Source organism: Physcomitrium patens, chromosome 9 (assembly GCF_059467195.1).
Source record: "Physcomitrium patens ecotype Gransden chromosome 9, ASM5946719v1, whole genome shotgun sequence".
In the NCBI taxonomy this organism is placed as follows: Eukaryota; Viridiplantae; Streptophyta; class Bryopsida; order Funariales; family Funariaceae; genus Physcomitrium; species Physcomitrium patens.
In genome coordinates, this window is record NC_143418.1 from 14,972,031 (window position 1) to 14,991,100 (window position 19,070).

Genomic DNA, 19,070 nt, shown 5'->3' on the forward strand with positions numbered 1-19,070 from the left:
TTTGCAACTATCCCTCGAACATTATCAATTAATTTCAAGATTCCAATACATTCAAAGACGTTTTCCAATTTACATCCCAGGATTCATTATGTAAGAGTTCAAGAACTTCGCTAAAGCGTTCGTGCGATGTAAAGTACACTGTACTTAGACAGATTGCACGACAGTATTTAATGCAAATTGTCAGTTTATTCAATATGGATATAGGAAAGTCTGCACCATCGATCTACTGAGCTTCAGCCCAACAATTAGTTCCAACGTGAATAAACAATACATAAATGCACACCAACAGCCTCCAAAGCCAGCCACTTATTTAACGCCACCATGAAGACCTTTTTAATTCTTCCCAATGTGAGTAATTGCCATCATTAATATTCATAGTCTGCATCTCTAACGCTACCTTCTCCACTCACATGGATGGGTTTTGTACCAAAACATCAAATAGTCGTGTAGCATATTGCAAGAAAATACTTCTATTCAGAGGGCCATACATGCGGAGGCCGCTCTAACAAGATGAATCCCTACAGTACAATCGCCTGTCAGGGTGGATGCAACCATGACAACATCCTTCCCGACTGGCATTAATCGACCTACAGAATCAAAAGGTTGTTCCAGATGGATCCCAATGTCAAATTCATCTTGGTTCGCATACCCAGGATATCCAACTCCAACTTCGGCAGTTGCGGATTTGAGTTGGTCCCCCCGGGAAGGAGGGGGCACAAACAATGGCAGACTGGCGAGCCCGTGAGGGACTGAGAATCATCGCCTAGTGAGGGGCCTGACATCCTCACCTGCAACTGCGGATGCGCGTCGCTTCAAACCAAGCCCGAAAAAATGGTCTACCGTTTGGCGTGCCTAATGCAACCCTTGCTGCCACTCAGCGGGTCAATTCACAACCCCAAGCAATTCGTTCTTCACTTCCCAGAAATGCGACCCAACCCGTTCCCCACTTCCACAATCTCCTCCGCCTCCGTTTTCCTCCTACTTCGGTACTCTTCTCTTGCCTTCGCCTTCCGCGCACTCCTTTCCCTCTCTATTGCTCGCTGTCCCAACAGTTGAACATGCCGGCCGTGCTCCTCCAAATCGAAATCTACGCCCGACGGTCCTGAGTACCCTGGATGAAGTAGAGGCCCAGAATGGTACATCCGCTCTGGATTATTCTGGTATCCCTGCACGCAGTCAACTCAGAACTCTTGTACGGCATACTCACAATTCTACCTTGGACTCCATATCTTACACCCATCCCACAGAAGACTCTTATACGGTGTCTTAGGCGGGTTATTGGCCAAGTTCCTACCTCATATAATAGGATCGAGAAACGCATTCTTAGATGACTCGATAACCTTGACCACGGCACGACCCGGCGCTCAAAGTCACCTCTATGATCACACTTGGCATCTTTATAACAACGAGTATGACGATGTAGGCTCACGTCTCGCCTCTCGTCCAAATCGACAGTGTATGCTCTAATCTCTCCATGCACATGGCAGACTTAAGCACATCATCCACCCGCCAACTTCACTCTCCTATGACCCCCATTACCAAAACACGTATCTTAACTATTTGCGGGTACAAAGTTAAACCAGAATCATCAATTTTCCAACATCTCGTCATAACTCCCGCAAGCTACAAAGTCATCGTCACTGCTGGAGCTGCCACGGCGTAAATAATCCCTTCCTAATCTCCACTCGACCTTATCCATACTAGATTGTCCACCCTATACTCGGCACCCATTGAGATAAGTACTCGTGAACCCAACCAAAACAATCATCCAACCTCACAGGAAGCTGCAATAGCAACTTGAGAACCACTCTGCACATGCAGTTCTCATACATAGGTAACGGTTGTCAAGGACTTTACCGCAATTGGAACCTTGGACAACGAGTCCCTTTGATGAGAATCAACTGCGGCTACGTCCCGTCTATGTGACCCATGGGTTGCGATCGTGTAAGGCTGATCGTGCTTGTAGCTACTATCGCGCTTCGACAACTCATTCTTGTGAGCCGTTTCGAATCTTTCGCCCCGCCTGCTCAGCCCATCGCCCCCTTCCATATGACCGCCATCTCCGGTCCTGCCTATGCCCCGGTCCCTAAAGTGGTTGCCGCCGTTTCTGCTGCCCGCTGCTCCCAACATGTTCGACTTGTCCACTCCGTGGTAGTTCCCCTGGTGTAGATCCGACACTGTTAACGACTTATTTGGTCGAGACATCGACCGCGATCCACTCCGACCGTCGTCATCCTTGTGCTTCTTGTTCCATGACCCAGCTCCCATGCTTCCTCCCAAAGGGGCCTGTGGTCCTGATCGTACTGCTGCGGAAGAAACGCCGTATGATCGGCCTAGTGCCACAGGAGATGTGCCTTGAACTTCCATGAATGTTTGAGTTGCTCGTGGTTGGGCATAATGCATAGGATATGCCACGGCCTTATCTTCGTGAAGAGGACCGAATTTCTCACTCTTGCTCTTATTTTGACCAGGCCGGTTACGTCTCTGCAACGGACCACTCAGACATGTCAAATTCCATTTCGCGAGTTCTGTCTTCAAAACAAAATCCTCCACAGAAAGAGCCAAAGATGGCAAGCCCAACTACTACATGCAGGTCTTCCGAGATTCTCACATGTGCTAAGGAAGCGGCAAGCTCTGCATTCGCTTCTGGGGCACCGCCAGGTCGAATCGCACGCTCCCGAGTGCCCGGACGCTTCATTTCTGAATTCCTTGCTCGTGCACCCTGTGCTCTTTGCCTGAAATACGCGACGCCACGACCGCAGTAGTTCAGGTCGAGCAAATTCATACCATACCCAAAAGTAGAACCATTTCCAAACCCATCCCCACCCAATGCAGAAAGATACATCTGCTACTCAGAAACGGGTATCCAGCTTGCGCATCCCCGTTCTATGTTTCTCATTCAACACTCATTGCCATTGAGCATATGGGAATACTGGTACGTGATATTTACAGGCTATCTAACAAGGACAATGCAAGAACTCGAACCCAATCCAACACTCCAACACTACATCCAACCTATCGAATAATTAAAAAAAACATCCAAAAAAAACCCCCACGTTTGAAGGAAAAATCTTGAGTTGATGCCAAATATTACCTGCGAGCCTCGTCGTCCCGAATCTTTGCATCAAATTCTTTGCTCGGAGGATACTGCGGCAAGCTTGACGGGTCGCAAGCAAGTGGCTTCGTCGTGAAGAACTGCGCACCGACATCAAACACATTATTCGTCGACACATGCAACCCGGAAATAAAAACCCCTGCTACCCGGCTCCCCAGCATCAACCGTGCCAACCAACCACGATGCTTGCTCACCTCACTGGTTAATGCATGACCGGCGCTTCCCCTGTCCGCGGGTTCAATGGCCAATAAAGTGTCCAGCAGAGCTAGGGACGACGATGGGAATTCTTTAAACGTCTCATTTAGACATCGCTTGTATGGTTGTTGAGGCTTGAATATCGTAGCGTGCGGCAATTTTGACTTTTTCCAATACTCCTCGGACGGAGAACCGCATAACTTGAAGATCTTATGAAGTTGTTCCACCTGCCACCATATTCCCGTACCAAACCCGTTCTCTAAATTAAATACCATCTTACAACCCAAACGCATCTACTCCAATCTGTAGCCACCGCAAGAGGGAAAATCACGCCACGAATAGCAAGACTAGTCACTACAACTGCAACCATAAAACAGGCTGTGGACCGCGACCACGACCACGACTCGGATAATTATGACTCCGATTCAAGCTGTGAACATGCCGACCTCCAAACCCCTGGACAAAGAGGACCAAATACAAACCTCCGTTCGTCCGGGCATGATGGGCTTGCCGGCTAGCAGCTCTGCCAGTATGCACCCCGTGCTCCAAAGATCCACGGCCACGCCGTACTCTGTCGCTCCCAGCAGCAGTTCAGGGGGGCGGTACCACAAAGTCACCACGCGGCTTGTCAAAGGCTGCTTCTGGTCCGGATTGAAGAAAGTTGCCAACCCAAAATCTGCAATTTTCAACATTCCACCATTGTCCAACAACAGGTTGGAACCTTTAATATCCCTGTGAAGCACACCCTGCCGATGGCAATGTTCCAATCCCCGCAGTAACTGCTGCAGATAACACTTTACCTGCACGTTGCCAAACTACACATGTTATTCATCATCCCGCCATTGACTATCCCCAACAACCCATCCTTCCAACAGGCATTGCCATCATGATGTATACAAACCACGGTTCCCACAATACCTCCGCTGGAAGACTTTCCAACCTCAAACTCCAGCCGCAGTATTGGCAACCATTCCACGATCATTAAAACCAACCAAAGCGATCTATGTTCCCAGATTAGGACCAATACCCGGCTCTAGTAATTAGGAATCTCGTCCACAGTACACAAAAGCAACTGAAAGACCACTGAATAGTAAGACACCAGACATGCAAAGGACGTTCACCGTGCTAAATGACTTCCCTGCATATGACCCTGTACGACATGCAGCTCTAAAGCCACGAGTGTCCATGTCCATGAGTGACAGATGCGCACCAATCCCATTTTCGTGAAAAGACCTCTCCATCAGGGAATAGAAAGAATTCTATTAAGTCGAAATACAATATTTTTAATGAAAGGGAGGACAAATATGTGCACTCCTAAACGACACATCCTCCGCAAATCTCTCCTGAAGCATGTTCAATCTTGATTGGCTGCCATCTGGGACTGGCTGCATGCAGCAGTTTTCCTAGAGAGAAGGGGAGAGGATACGATGGAGTGGAGTATATTCCCGAACCTGAGATTCTGTGAACATTATACCAGGGCATGCGGCCAGCCCGGCCAGGTCGTGCTCCATGTACTCGAACACCAGATACAAGCTGCACGACATTCGAGACGTCACCAGTCCCTCCAGCTTCACCACGTTTGGATGATCCAGGCGTCTCAGGACCTGAATCTCTCTTGCCATGAAACGCACGCTCTCTGGCTCTAAGTTGTCGAACCGGACCTTCTTCAGAGCCACGATCTTCCCTGTCTCTAGGTCCCGAGCTTTGTACACGTTGCTGTACGTTCCCTGTCCAATCTGCACCAACGTGTGCAAATTCCATGGTTAATGCTTCATTCTCGCCTTCAGAATTTGCAACATCCCAGGCCCCTCGTGCCCCTCCATCGCCCATTCACCAAATTCACTGCATCCAGAGGCCATCGTCTAAAAACACGACTCACTGTCATCAACACATTGAAATGCATTGCAACCGGAGCCCACTCACTTTGTCCAGCTTCTCGAACGATGCAGCATGCCGAGGTATCCATCCCTTGATAGCCTCCCCCGCAACCTGCGACAGCCAGCTCGGCCATCCAGCTGCTACTTGTTCCCCCTCCAAGCCCTTCGGTACCGTACCAGCCCAAGGGTGCGGCTCACCATGCGTCCTGTCCACCCGACTTCGGCCCCCGGCTGCGTCGTCTACTTTCAGCTGCGCCTCATTCTGCTTTGACCGGACCTTAGGCCGATCCTTCTCGATAACGAATGCTGGGTCCGTTGTCTCGACCTTGGCGCTCGCGCTGGGTCGCCGAATAGACGCCCGAGTGGTGCCACTATGAATGCTCGTCTTCTCCTTAGGACTAACTGATGGTTCATGCGGTGCCCTATGTTTGGACTTCACACAGCCCATCCCTGCCCTCTGTCGTCAAGGCCCCAATGATCCAAGGGCCGCCTGACCCCTTTCCGACCTCCGCAACCACTACTCGTCCTTCTCCACAACCTCAGCATACGCGCGCACAAAGGCCATCACCCCGCCACACCCATCAACTTCTTATAACTGGACCAGGCAGGACCTCTTAGCAATACAGCTCCTATATCCACCGCTCGCTCTCGCAATTACTCGAAAGCACAACAACACGACCACAATACCGCTCCATCCACCGCTTCTCTAGCACCTTCGCCACCAACTGTTCTGGCGCTCCACCCCACAGAGCTCTACGCATTGCTCTATCTTCTGCCTCAAGGCCCGTCCTAAGATCGACCACCATCAAGAACACACCGTCCTCCTCCTCCTCCCCTCCCACTTCCGCTCCGCCCAACCTTTCCGTCCACTCTTCTCAGCCTTCGCTCCCGCATGCGTCTGCCATGCCCATGCTTCCCACCCCTACGCAAGGCCCCCCTACCCTACCCCCCCCCACCCTAATCCCACTTTACTCACCTCTCCTCTCCTCTTAACACAATGTATCCGAACCTACCCGTCAAAATCCAGGCGCATCGTGCTGTAATCCGAGAAACAGCCCTCACTCCCTCACACCCCGAGAATGCACGCCAACATACAACCTCCTTCCCCCCTCTTCCCACCTACGAAACTAGGGTGCAGCGACCAACGAAACAAGTTTGGCACGAAACCTCCAACAGCAACAACATACTTACAATCAACTACCATACAAACAAGCACATCGAAACTTCAAGTCCCTTCCGCGATGAGGCTCCCTCCGGCTCTACCTCTGCGTCGCCAAAATCGACTGAGCTCGATGCACAGACAAATTATTACAATTTCCTACGAGAGTCGAACAAACACACAGACAAAGTAAGTAAGGTTAGTACCCGTGAGGGGGGCTAGATTGCAAGGGCGACAAGGGTGGGGGGGTAATATGATACAACAGTAGAGTGAAGCGCGGACAAGACTTCACATGAAAAGGGAGAGAAAAGCGGAGATGCGAATGAAGAAGCTGTGCGACGACGAGGAGGAAAAGAAGGAGAAGGAATGGAGCTAACAAGGAAGGAAGGAAAGTACAAAGCGAGGCGGGGGGTCCTGAGGAGGCCATGGCCTACGTCACCACAGCAGCGTCTGTCTGGCCACGGCCCCCGTCAAAAGCAGAGCCTCGATGACCATTCCGGGCCGGGAACACAGCGGGGAGAGGCCTGTTCTGCCTGGATCGGCCCCGTCCTCCAACGGCATCCGACGGTTATTTATGGCCATTACCCGGGTCTGAGTAGATATTCTTGTTTTATGTCGCGTTCCCTCGAGTTCCAACGGGGGTCAAGTGAGTTCATTCCCTAGGTGCCATGTGACTCCATGTTCCCCGCTCCCAGTGGACTGACTCCGAGCACTTTGCCCTCCTCAACCTCACCCACTCCACTCTCTCTGCATTATATAATTCTCTCTGCTTCAAGGCTGTGTGGTGTGGTGTGGTGTGGTGTGGTGTTGTGTGGTGTGGTGTGGTGTGGTGTTGTGTGGTGTGGTGTTGTGTGGTGTGGTGTGGTGTTGTGTGGTGTGGTGTGGTGTTGTGTGGTGTGGTGTTGTGTGCTGTGGTGTGCTGTGCTTCTTCGATAGGGGGGAGGGGCTGAGTGAGTGGGAAAACCCTGCTTCTTAATTCTGGGGTTTCTGCTGCAGTGACTGCGTGTTTCAAATCCCTTTCCAGAATAGCTCCGTGTCAGGACTCACTCCTAATTTGCAGACCTTGAGCTGCGCATTAACATTGGGAAATAACGTGGGGTGGGGCTCACAGCATCTTAATTAATTATATACTGTAATTATGGCTAACATATACCACCAGCCCACTGTTGTTGTCCCCCATTCTCTCTCTCTCTCTCTCTCTCTCTGCTATGCCATGCCAAGGCTGCCCTGCCCAGCTGTGAATGAGCCTCCTCGCTGTGTGAAGGCTTGGGAATATCTCCTGAAATCCTCATATGCCAGCTCAGCAGCCCCAGGACAATGGAGAGTAGAGGGCTAAAGCATGAGGAGTTGGGTGGATGGATGGATGCCCAGAGGAGGGGCTTGATGTTGCTGCTGTATTGAAAGCCAGACCTGCTTGCCAATACACCAGTCTGGTGCTGACCTGAAATATATGTTAGATTGCATCATATTTGAATGTATTTTTTAAATCAATACAGTTATGCACAAGGAAAGCCTTGATTAAAACATATATAAAAGTACGATTCATTCAGAATGGAATTAAGAATGACAAATGTTTGAGTTCTGTGATGAATGTTATGTACTACAGCACGGACCTAGCTAATCTTTATATAATGTGCACAATGTTTCTAATTTTGATTTATGGTAGAATCCCACAATGGTTCTTTTGCAGCAAAATGTAGGTGAAAGAATTTCAAAACTTGGAAGGATCATTTTCACAGGCCCTGTCATCTAATTGACCACACAACTTGATTTGTATCAGCCTCAGTTTTAAACATGCATGTATGCAAACATTGAGACTATATTCATTTTTCCCTGTTCCAATTTGCACACCAAGTGGAAATATACTATTGAAAAGACATAGATAGTCCACAAATATACTGGGGGCCATTTATTACTCCCACCCATGTCAGACGCAATAAGGTACAGACCAAACCCTCAGTCTATATAGAATGTGAGGAAGCTTAACCTATGTCTACAGAAATATGGAGTAATGTGCATGCTTCTACGTGAGTATATATATATATATATATATATAAATGTTCAGCTGTTCATTCCTTGAATCAGAGTGATTTGAAGTGGGGAAATGTAACCCAAAATGTTGAAATCTGCATGAGAACCAATAAAAGAGCAATTAAATTAATTCTCCTGTTGGTTTCTGTGACACCAATTAACAATGAATGTGCACCATCCTTGTTTCTAGAGCCTTTCAGGCTGAAATGTGATGTATTTTGTATTGTCATTTTTTCATTATTATTTTTTCTTCAAAACATTGAAGAGTCATTATTTGTGTGCTAGCAACCACCAAGCAAGATTAGAGATTTCACAGATGGGATTTGAGCTACCAATCTCTCAGTACCAACAGCCATCTCTTTTTGATAGTTTGAGGACATTATAGATCACATGTTGTTAGTTTACAAAAAACAAACAAACAAACAACATAAAATGTGAATAGAAAAAAGCTCTCTTCTATAATGTATGTGGTTACTTGGAGTGATACTATAAATAAGAATAAATTAAAAATTAAAAACTATTAAACAAGTAAAATATTTTTTTTATAATTTTTTTTGTAACACTTTTTGAAATTAGAAATCTTCGTGATAGGATATTTATGACATGGTATAGTCTTTTTTTAAGTCAATGAGGCTTTTACATAAAATAGATTAGATAAGAGTGAATATCATGTTGTTATTTGATAATAATATATATTTTGTGTAAAAATATTAATTTTAATAATATTTATATCTTCTATTTTTATTTATTTTAAAATTAATATTAATATTATATTTATAAGTATTAAAGTAATCATTGGTATTAAGTTTGATAATATCTAAAATAAAACTTATCTTTTTGGCTTAAAAAATTAAAAAAAAACTAAATTATATATATATAATTTTTATTTGAAGTATATGCATATATATATAATTTTTTAAAAAATAATATTTATAATTTTAATTTTTAAAAAATATATATATACTTATAAAATTTTTACCTATGTGATAAAGTCACGGACATGAATTTTAGAGAACTAAAAGATCAAGATATCCTTGTCTAACTTGAAAAGTCTAAAGAATCATTCAAAGATAGTATAATATTAAATTAGAATGGCTATTGCCAAGTTAAGATGAGTATAGACTCTTAAAATTTAACTAAGAACAAGAAATGTACTGATAAGAGTGAAGAAGACTTCATTCTTACTTCCATATATACTATCTAATTAAGAGCTATGTGACAATGTTCTATATGACCTCTGATACATGTTCAAATTGCAAGAAACATGTTTTAACTTGCAAGGCAAGTTTTCCATATGTGTGCCATATAATATGCTTGTTCCATAAGCTATCAATACACATAATATGTGGCTAACTTATTGACTAAGTTTTTAGACTATAAACACTTGTGAAATCAAAGCCGCATCTATGAAGCTTCTAAGAATCTTTTTTAAAAGATATTATAAAATTAATCTATTTTTATCTTATTCTACTTAATATTGACATGTAATATTGGAATAAATATGTATCTCTATGAGATTATCTCTCATTCTAGGAACAAGTTCTACAAAGAGTGGTCATCATATGTTGAGAAAATCCAAAATGTGACAAATTATATTTATTACATACTCTAATTTTTTTTCTCTTTGAAGATGGTTTTAGATTCTCTATCTCCTCAGTACAACAAATATACAAAAATTACAAACAAGGATAGAAGATAGAATGATATCTTCTTTCAATCTTGTTTCTTTTATAGTAAAGATTTTTTATTCTTCATCTTGATTTTGATGGATGTTGTCAATGAAAAGCTTTAATATTTTTTGTTATATATGCAAGATTCTTTATTGGCTCCCATATGTATTTAATAATATTATATCTATGCCAATGAATAAAATATTCAACTTATTTTGGTGTCACCTTAAATCTAAGACTTCTTCTATCTCAAATTTTTAATTATTATCTACTTCTATAAGAAGAAGTGGTATTTGTCTTCTTTCTAAAATATTCATTGTCTTAAATGACTTAAGAAGAGATACATGAAATACAAAGTGAATCTTCATAGATTTTGATAGATGTAATTGATATAGCAACTAGATTGACTTGTTCACAAATAAGAAATGGTCCAAGCATATAGTAATCTAACTTATTACAAGGGCGGCTAGTCTTAATACTGTGATGAATTAACCATATGTATGATTACTTCAATGCCAACGTGTCATCAATGTAGAATTGAGGTTGCTCCTTGTAATAGGTATTGGCATTGGTTTTTTTTGTTCTTGAGTTTCTTTTAATTGTGCCTTCATTGTTGTATATAGCTCAAATATATGATTAGTCAAATCTTTTGTTATAAGATTATTAACTTTTGAAAAATCAAAAACATGAAATTGTAGATGATAATCATAATTAACAAAAAGGTGTTTATTATATAAAAAAATATTGTATGATTATAAATAAATTTTGATAATGGCAAAAGAATTGTTAAATTATTTTGTTGATAACTGATGGTATAACTTAAATACTACTCAAAACCTTGATTTATGCACTTTATTTTTCCATCAATTTGAGAATAAAAGGCCAAAAATAGCTTTATATCTATCTTTAAAATCATAAAAATAATTCTTAAAAATCTTCACACAAATTGCATCTTCTTATCTAATATAATATCCTTGGACAATATATGATAGCAATAGATGTAAATAAAGAAGAGCTTAGCTATTTTTTTACTTATAATAGATTTTATATATAGTAAAAAATATGAAATCTTGATAAAAATAATCTATTATAACAAATATAAAATCATAAAAACATAAGACTATAAGATCTATGATAAAATTTATAAAATAAAATGACCATGGTTGTTCTATAATAAGTAATGACTGAAGTAATTTATAAGATTGGTAATGACAAGTTTTTGATCTTGAAAAAATCTCACATGATTGTATAAAGTCTTTAATTAACTTCTATATTTGAAGCCACCAAAAATTTATAGATATTAGGTCCAAAGTCTTATTATATTCAAAATATTCAAATGTTAGAAAGTTGTAATAACCTTAAAAAAATACATAATTATGCTTTAGCTTCAAGAATATATATATTTGTTGCTTGAACTATAGTAGATTATTCTTAAATTTAAACTTAAAGGTATCATAAGACTTAGAAGAATTATTCTTAAATTTAAACTTAAAGGTATCATAAGACTTAGAAGAATTATTCTTAATATTATAAATAAGATGATGAAAGGTAATACTCAATTGAACTTGCTTCATAAAGGTTGAATCAACAATTAGTGTTGATTACATTGCCCAAAATGAAAATGTTTTGGTTTCAAGAGAATTATTCTATGTTAATCAAAAGTTACATTTCCTACTTTTGGTGCAAGATAAGAAAATCTAGAAAAGATGTTTGATAAACCTTGTTATTTTTCTTATCAATAAGTAATCTTGAAATCAAATCTTGATAAACATGTGCTTTAATGGACTTGGCAATAATTCAAAATACATATTGACATAAAGTTTTGAAGTTCTTCTAATCTATATATATATATATAATAATGGAACTAAAGCACCTTTTAGATAATGATTTTATTTTTTAAAAAAATCTAAAATTATAAGAACTTCTTTATTATCAATATTGTAATTAATCTTGGCTATTGAATTTTTTTTGAAATAAAAGCCATAGAATAGAACTTATCATTTGCTTCTATTTGTCACAAAACTGCATCAATGATAAATTTTGATGTGTTTGTTTTTATAAAAAATACCTTAGAAAAGTCGACACAATACAAGATTGGTGAAAAAATAAATATAGTCTTGAAGGCTTCTAAAGATACTTTAGCTTTTTTGTTCCAGTCAAATTTGTCTTTATAAGTTAAACATGTCAAAAAAATTGCTACTTGAAAATAATTCTTGATGAAGATCTAATTATAATTAACAAATTCCAAAAATATAACACATTTATAATTATTTTTAAAATCTTCTAATTTTTGATAGTTTGAACCTTCTTGAAATCCATCATAAGACCTTCATTAGAAATAATATATCCTGAAAAGTAAACTTGACTAATGTAGAATACACATTTTTTCATCTTGGTATATAATCTTATATCTCTAAGATTTTGTAATACACAATGAATATAAAGTTTATATTTTTTTGTATTTTTAAAGTAAATTAAAATATTATTTAAATAAAAAAACATGAAATCATTAAAAAAATACTTACAAAAAACATCATTTATAAAATGTTAAAAAATAGCTAATACATTCGTGAATCCAAAAGATATGACATTGTATTCAAAATATCCATATCTAATTGAAAAAATAGTCTTTCATTCATCTTTGTTTTTGATGTGGACAAGATTATATGCTTTTCATAGATCTATTTTTGTATTGATCTTTGCTTAATTGAGTTATTTAAGAAGTCTTGAAATTAAAGATAAAGGATTAATATTCTTGATGGTGATCTTATTAAATCTTTTATAGTCTATGCACACCTCCAAAGATCCATATTTTTCCTTCACAAATTAGATAAGAGCTCATATTAGAAATTTTGAATAACATATGAAATTTTTAGTTAAGTTCTTATCAATATACTCCTTTAATGCAGCCAATTCATTTTCAAATAAGTTATAGATTTGTAACAGGGTATAGATAAAATAATTTTATAGATAGTTAGAATCATGGAAGTTTTTAGAATTAGGGTTAGGATAGGAGACCAAATAGAATCCACTATGGAACATTTTAAAAAGAGTTTAGAGTAGTTATTTAGGTAGGATCTATCATGCAACCTTCTAGAAAAGGTTGAAGGTGGTTATCTAGGTGGTTTAAGGTGGTTATCTAGGTAGAACCTACTATAGAACTTTCTAGAAAAGATTTAGGACAATTATCTAGGTGGAACCTGCTATAGAACTTTCTAGAAAAGATTTAGGATAATTATCTATGTGAAGCCTATCATAGAATTTTCTAAAAAAAGAATTTAAGGTGATTGTTTAGATAGAGTCCACTACCTAGGAACACTCCAAAAAATCCAAGGTAATAGAACAAGGTATAACAAGGACTGGTGAGGGCCTTTCGAGGCATCTAATTAGGTATGGCTATAGACTCTTTTTCTTAGTAAAGTTTAGTTCTACATCTTTTTCTTCAAATCTATTTTGTTTTATTTTTGGTTGTTTAATTTTATCTTTTATGTCCTATTTTGTTTAGTTCCGTTCAATTTTATTCTAGTCTATTTTGTCCTATTTTGTGATGAGCCTTTATGTGGCTCTGAATTAGAAGGATCTAAGATTTTTGAGATAGTTTAGTCTTGTTTCACTGGTATTAGAGTGAGTGTTAGACTGTTTACTTTTGATAGCATGTCAATAGTCATCATTTACTTCAAGGTCAATTTTTGTGGTCACACTAGGTATTGTATTGAGGCTAGGACAAGCTATTCTTAAAAAATCAATTGAGAGATAAGAAGGCATTATAATAGTAGAATCCAATAGAGAAATTATAGTATGGGAGATATAGCAGAGTAATCCTAGATGGAGGCTCAAATACAACACCTCTTAAGCTAGATAGCTATATTGCAAGGACAAATAGAAGCCTTGAAGACAAGAAAGTCGACATCTACTAGATTGAAATTGAGTAAACCTAGTACATATTTTAGAACTTTAAGACAAGATGTATATCAATGACTCTTCAATATGTGACAATATTTCTAACTATGTGGAGCAAATACTATTTAACAAATTATATATGCAGCCAATTATTTTAAAAATACAGTAGCCATTTGGTGGTGACATCAAATTTAAAGTTATGGAGCTTAAGGTAGATTTTGTGATTGAGAGGAGTTTAAGACCAAGTTTAAGGATCAATTTTGGTCCATTGGTGCAAAAAAGATAGCATGCGATCAATTGGCAAATCTTACACAAGCTAAGTTGGTGTAAGATTATGTCTCTCGATTGAAGTTCCTATGTCACCAGATTAGTAATGTTTTGAAGGTGAAGATAATAGATCAATTCCTATGATGTTTGAAACTTGGAGTTCAACAAGAGATGGAACTAAAGAATCTACAAATATTTGAAGAGGCAATTTGAATTGTAGAGAAGGTCAATGCTATAGATTTTAGAAATTAAAGAACACCATCTGTAGCACGAAGTTTTATGTTGCTATTTAATATTATGTCACAATAATCAATACCAATGGAGATTGATGCCCTACAAAGATCATTGATACTACAAAGTCAACAAATATTGGCGCAAAAAGGATTGTATTTCTATTGTCAAGAGCTAGGCCATCAAATCAAAGGTTGTTCAAAACTTCAAAATTCAAGTAGCAAAAAGATAAGGCAGGTTTACAGTCTCAAAACTCACGAAGTTAATAATGAGTTAGAGCAAGAAAATGGGGCTTTTCAATAAAGGCGTTGAGGCCAATATTAAAAATAATTACTATCTTTTAGAGACAAATAGCATGGCCTCGAATAATAATAAAAAGAATCGACTAGTATATCTAACTAAACAACTAAGAAGACAACCATGTCAAATGCTTGTAGATTGTGGCTCTACAAAAAATTCCATCTCAATTGAAATAGCCAACTGGCTTAGAATTAAAACTAAAGAAATCAAAAGAGGAAGTATATACCTTACAGATGACTAAGAGAATGTATTGAGTGAAATATAAGAAGAAGAAATTTTAAGATTGACAGACACGTACATCTTAAGAGAGAGATTCAAGGTGACAAAGCTAAGATATGATATTATCCTTGGTATGCCGTGATTAAAGACAAAAAATAAACAAGTTAATTAGGTAGTAAGGATTTTTTTTTTTTTTTTTAATATGGAGGATGCAAGGTGACTCTTTGCATCTCTATATCAAGTAAAGAGGAAAGATAATCTCCAACCAAAAACTTACTTATAGTAACAACCTTTATGAAGAAGCAACTATGGTGTGAACAACCAGTTTATATGGTGGTTCCAAATCTTACGTCAATGGTAGAAAAGACAATTGAAGGAAAAAAACAAGTAGAGCAATTCATATGAGAATATCAAGATAACTTTCTAATCAACTTACCTAGTAGTGTACTTCCTAATCAAGGCACCCTCTTTCAAATAGAACTATTATTTAGAGCCAAATCAACAAGTCGACTAATTTATTGCTTAGCACCAAAAGTACTTGAAGAGCTATAGAAGATATTAGACAAACTCTTAGAAAAAAGCCTTATTTAAGAAAGCACATCACCATTGGGAGCGCCTATACTCTTTGTACCTAAGAAAGATGGAGGACTTTGCTTTTGCATCGAGTATTGAGGCCTCAATAAACAGACTATTAAAAATGTATATCTACTTCCACAGGTGGATGATCTTCTTGACCAACTTTGAAGAACAATCATCTTTAGTAAATTGGATCTTTGGAGCGGCTATTAGCAAATATCTTTTGCAAGAGAGGATGTAAGAAAGATGACATTTTGTACGTGCTATGGACATTTTGAATGGCTAATTTTACTCTTTGCTTCACCAATGTTCCAACTTCTTTCATAGATGAGATGAATAAATTGTTTCAAGACCTTTTGGACAATTATGTAGTCGTCTTCATTGATGATATCTTTGTATATAGTAAAATCCCTGAACAATACAAGCAGTATTTATGAAAAGTGATGTGCCAGTTACAAGATAGTCATTTCTATTACAAGCAATCAAAATGTGAACTTTGGAAGTCAGAAGTCACTTTTTTGGGGCATGTGGTGTCCTTTAAAGGCATGTGTATGGAACAAAATAAGGTGAAATAGTGAAGAAATTGCTATTAGAGTGGTCTTTCAATAAGACTTTGGTAGGAACCTTCAAGCTATGGCATATTAATCATACAAGTTCAAAAAGATAGAGCGCAATTACTTTGCATGGAATCAAGAGTAATTAGCGATTGTAAATGCCACAAAGGTGTGGCAACACTATCTATTGGAGAAGCTAGTGTTTATTCAGACTAATCATTGATCCTTCCTACATGATTTGTATCTAAAAAATATAAAATTGCGATATCATTGATGAAAAGATTAGTTGTAGCTTTTTGATATCCAACTTAAGTACAAGCAAGGATGACAACATACTATACTAGATAGCTTATTATGGAGATCAAATTTGAAAGATAAATCAAGAGACAATATAGAAGTCATTTCCATTAATAGTATCATTTTAGATCTAACCAAAGAGGCAGAATGGAAGATAATTATGCATCGAAATGTTTATTTCAAGATGATTAGCAATCTACTGAAGGTGGAAGATATATAATATCAAAATTGCATTCTTAATGATGGCTGACTCTATTTCAAGAAGCAAATTTATGCACTTGACAATCATAAACTTTTGACATGTATACTTCAAGAGGGATATGACATCCCAATATTTGAATATTTGAGATAAGAAAAGAGTCTAAAACAGATCTTAAGGACATGATTTTGGACATAGTTGGATCATGATGTTCGAACCTTTATATGCTCTTGTGAGTCATGTCAACATAATAAAGCATGTAATAGAGTGTATCATTGACTATTGCAGCCAATTTTGCTACTTACGGCATGTTGGAAGCAAATGACTATGGATCTTATTAGATTTTTGCTACAGACACCTCATAATTATACGGTTGTTGCCATCTTTGTGAATTGATTCTCAAAGCAACTTCATTTGGCTACATAGCATATATATATATTCATGCTTCAATACTTGCACAAGTCTTCTTTGATGACGTTGTCATGTTGTGGTTTGGCTACTATATGAAAATAATATAATTATGTACTTAACATATAATTTATCAAGTAATATGATGAGAGCCATATTAGTAGATTTTAATTGATTGTAGAATATAATATGATTATTACCTTGAAAAGAGGTTGTTTAAAAAGATTACTATAGAATTTGTATAACTTTAATTTTTTTTTATAGTGGTTTTTAAGATCGGTTTTGATTGATAGTAACTTCAAAATATTTAGAGTCACCTTTATTTTGACATTGGTGACCTTTGAAAACTTATTTTGGTTCTCATATTTGGTATTTAAAGCATAAATTATATAAATCCTATAAGAAAAAGAGTTGAAGAAGGGTTTTAGTAGTAAAGAAAGTTTAGGGCATCCATATAGATGAATGGAGATGGATGATAAAAATTTCCATTCCTATTGGTCAAAAATCATGACCAATAGGCTTTGAGGAGGCTATCCGAGGCCATATTAGAGATTAGGGTTAGTTTTTCAAAGCCATTTGAACTTTGAAGACTAGGATTAAAGAATCTAAGTTTTTGGCTATGCTTTTGGTGCAAATCTTGTATGATTTGGAGTTTCTCTAAAGGAGATATAGGCACTCAAAGTAAAGGTATTGATTTGGGAGCTATTGTCATTATTTTTGACATAATACATGCATAATAAAGGCAATTGAGGATTGGCACCTACGACTGGAGAGAACACTTTTGCGGCTACACTTTTTTTATATTGCTTGATGGATTCGAAGTTGAAGTGAAGGAGTTATTGGATTTTGAAGTCAACATATTCAATCTAAGGATAGTAAGTGATCGAATTTACTAGTGGTTGTGACTTGAGCTATATCTTGAGCAATTTGATAAGGTTTTGGCTTAAAATTTGAAGAAATTTGTATATTCATATAAGTAAACTTTATACATAAGTTTGATGATATTTGAGTATTGGGTTCTTGAGATATTATGAAAATAGTGCTCATGTGCTTGAAAATTAGGGTTTAGAATCTCTGTTAGGATTTCTTAGATGCCAGAAGATCGAGAGTGAATTTGTGGTTTTTTTTTTGTGGTAAAAGTTAAAGATGAATTCTACCTACCCTATAAATTTGAGACAAACTAAACAGCTACATCAAGAGTTATGAATTTCTAAAGTTCAAGAAGAGAAAATCTTTTGCGGAAAAAATATGTTTTGAAGGGATTTTGCTATATTTTGAGTTTTATGCAAATTAAAGGAGTTTTAGAAGCTAAAACAAGATTCATATAAAGATTCAAGATAAATTTTCTATAATTAGATATCCAATGTATTTCCAGATAGCAAATCATGCTATACGACAACATCTTTTGTTACTATGGATTACCTTGTGTCATTATTTCAAATTGGGATCTAGGCTTTACAAGAAGATTTTGGCAAGCCTTATTCAAGCTATTAGGCATACAACTTATCATGTTTACAACCTTTTATCCTTAAATAGATAAACAAATAGAGCATGTAAATCAGACCCTAGAAGATATAATGTGGACATTTGTGGCAGTTTATCATAATTATCAAAATGAATAATTGATGCCTTTGGAGTTTGCTTATAATGATAGTATTCAAGCAAGTATTGGTCATTTACTATTTTTTCTTAATACTAATCAACATCCAATTAGTCTTATAACTCTCTATTGTCCTATTGATACTGACAATTTGATAATGGATGAACAATAGCTTATAATGGCCTTACAAGAGACATGGCACTACCTCCTTACTACACAAAATCAACAAAAGCAGTATGCAAATAACCATTGGTAACATAAGATCTTCAGGGAGGGTGATTAGGTATTATTCTCCAATGCCAACATGCTACATCAACCTAAATCCATAAACTAACACCTCAGTGGATTGGACCTATATACATTTTTGTAGTGATTTTTGATATTTCATATTGCCTCGAGCTTTTGTCTCATATTTTGGTCCATTCAATCTTCCATGTTTTACAATTGAAGGAATTTCATACTAAGTTAAAGT

At 37.6% G+C, this 19,070-nt stretch overlaps 1 protein-coding gene across 3 annotated transcripts; it reads right to left on the reverse strand.

Moving 5' to 3' along the window:
* Positions 1-224: 224 nt before the first annotated feature.
* Positions 225-6,172, reverse strand: LOC112286690 (putative serine/threonine-protein kinase At1g54610). 3 transcript variants are annotated; one of them, XM_024528829.3, is made up of 8 exons: positions 5,234-6,172; positions 4,762-5,046; positions 3,793-4,110; positions 3,310-3,537; positions 3,095-3,195; positions 2,612-2,735; positions 1,858-2,484; positions 225-1,166 (listed from the first exon to the last, which is right to left on the reverse strand). In XM_024528829.3, the coding sequence occupies exons 1-8, from the start codon at positions 5,633-5,635 to the stop codon at positions 912-914; spliced, it is 2,340 nt and encodes a 779-aa protein (XP_024384597.1). In that variant the 5' UTR covers positions 5,636-6,172; the 3' UTR covers positions 225-911. The 3 variants fall into 3 exon arrangements, 2 of the variants coding, with proteins under 2 accessions (XP_024384597.1, XP_024384599.1); XM_024528831.3 differs by having other exon boundaries at positions 225-1,157; positions 5,234-6,050; XR_016504859.1 differs by having other exon boundaries at positions 307-1,166; positions 1,295-2,484; positions 5,234-6,121.
* Positions 6,173-19,070: the final 12,898 nt, after the last annotated feature.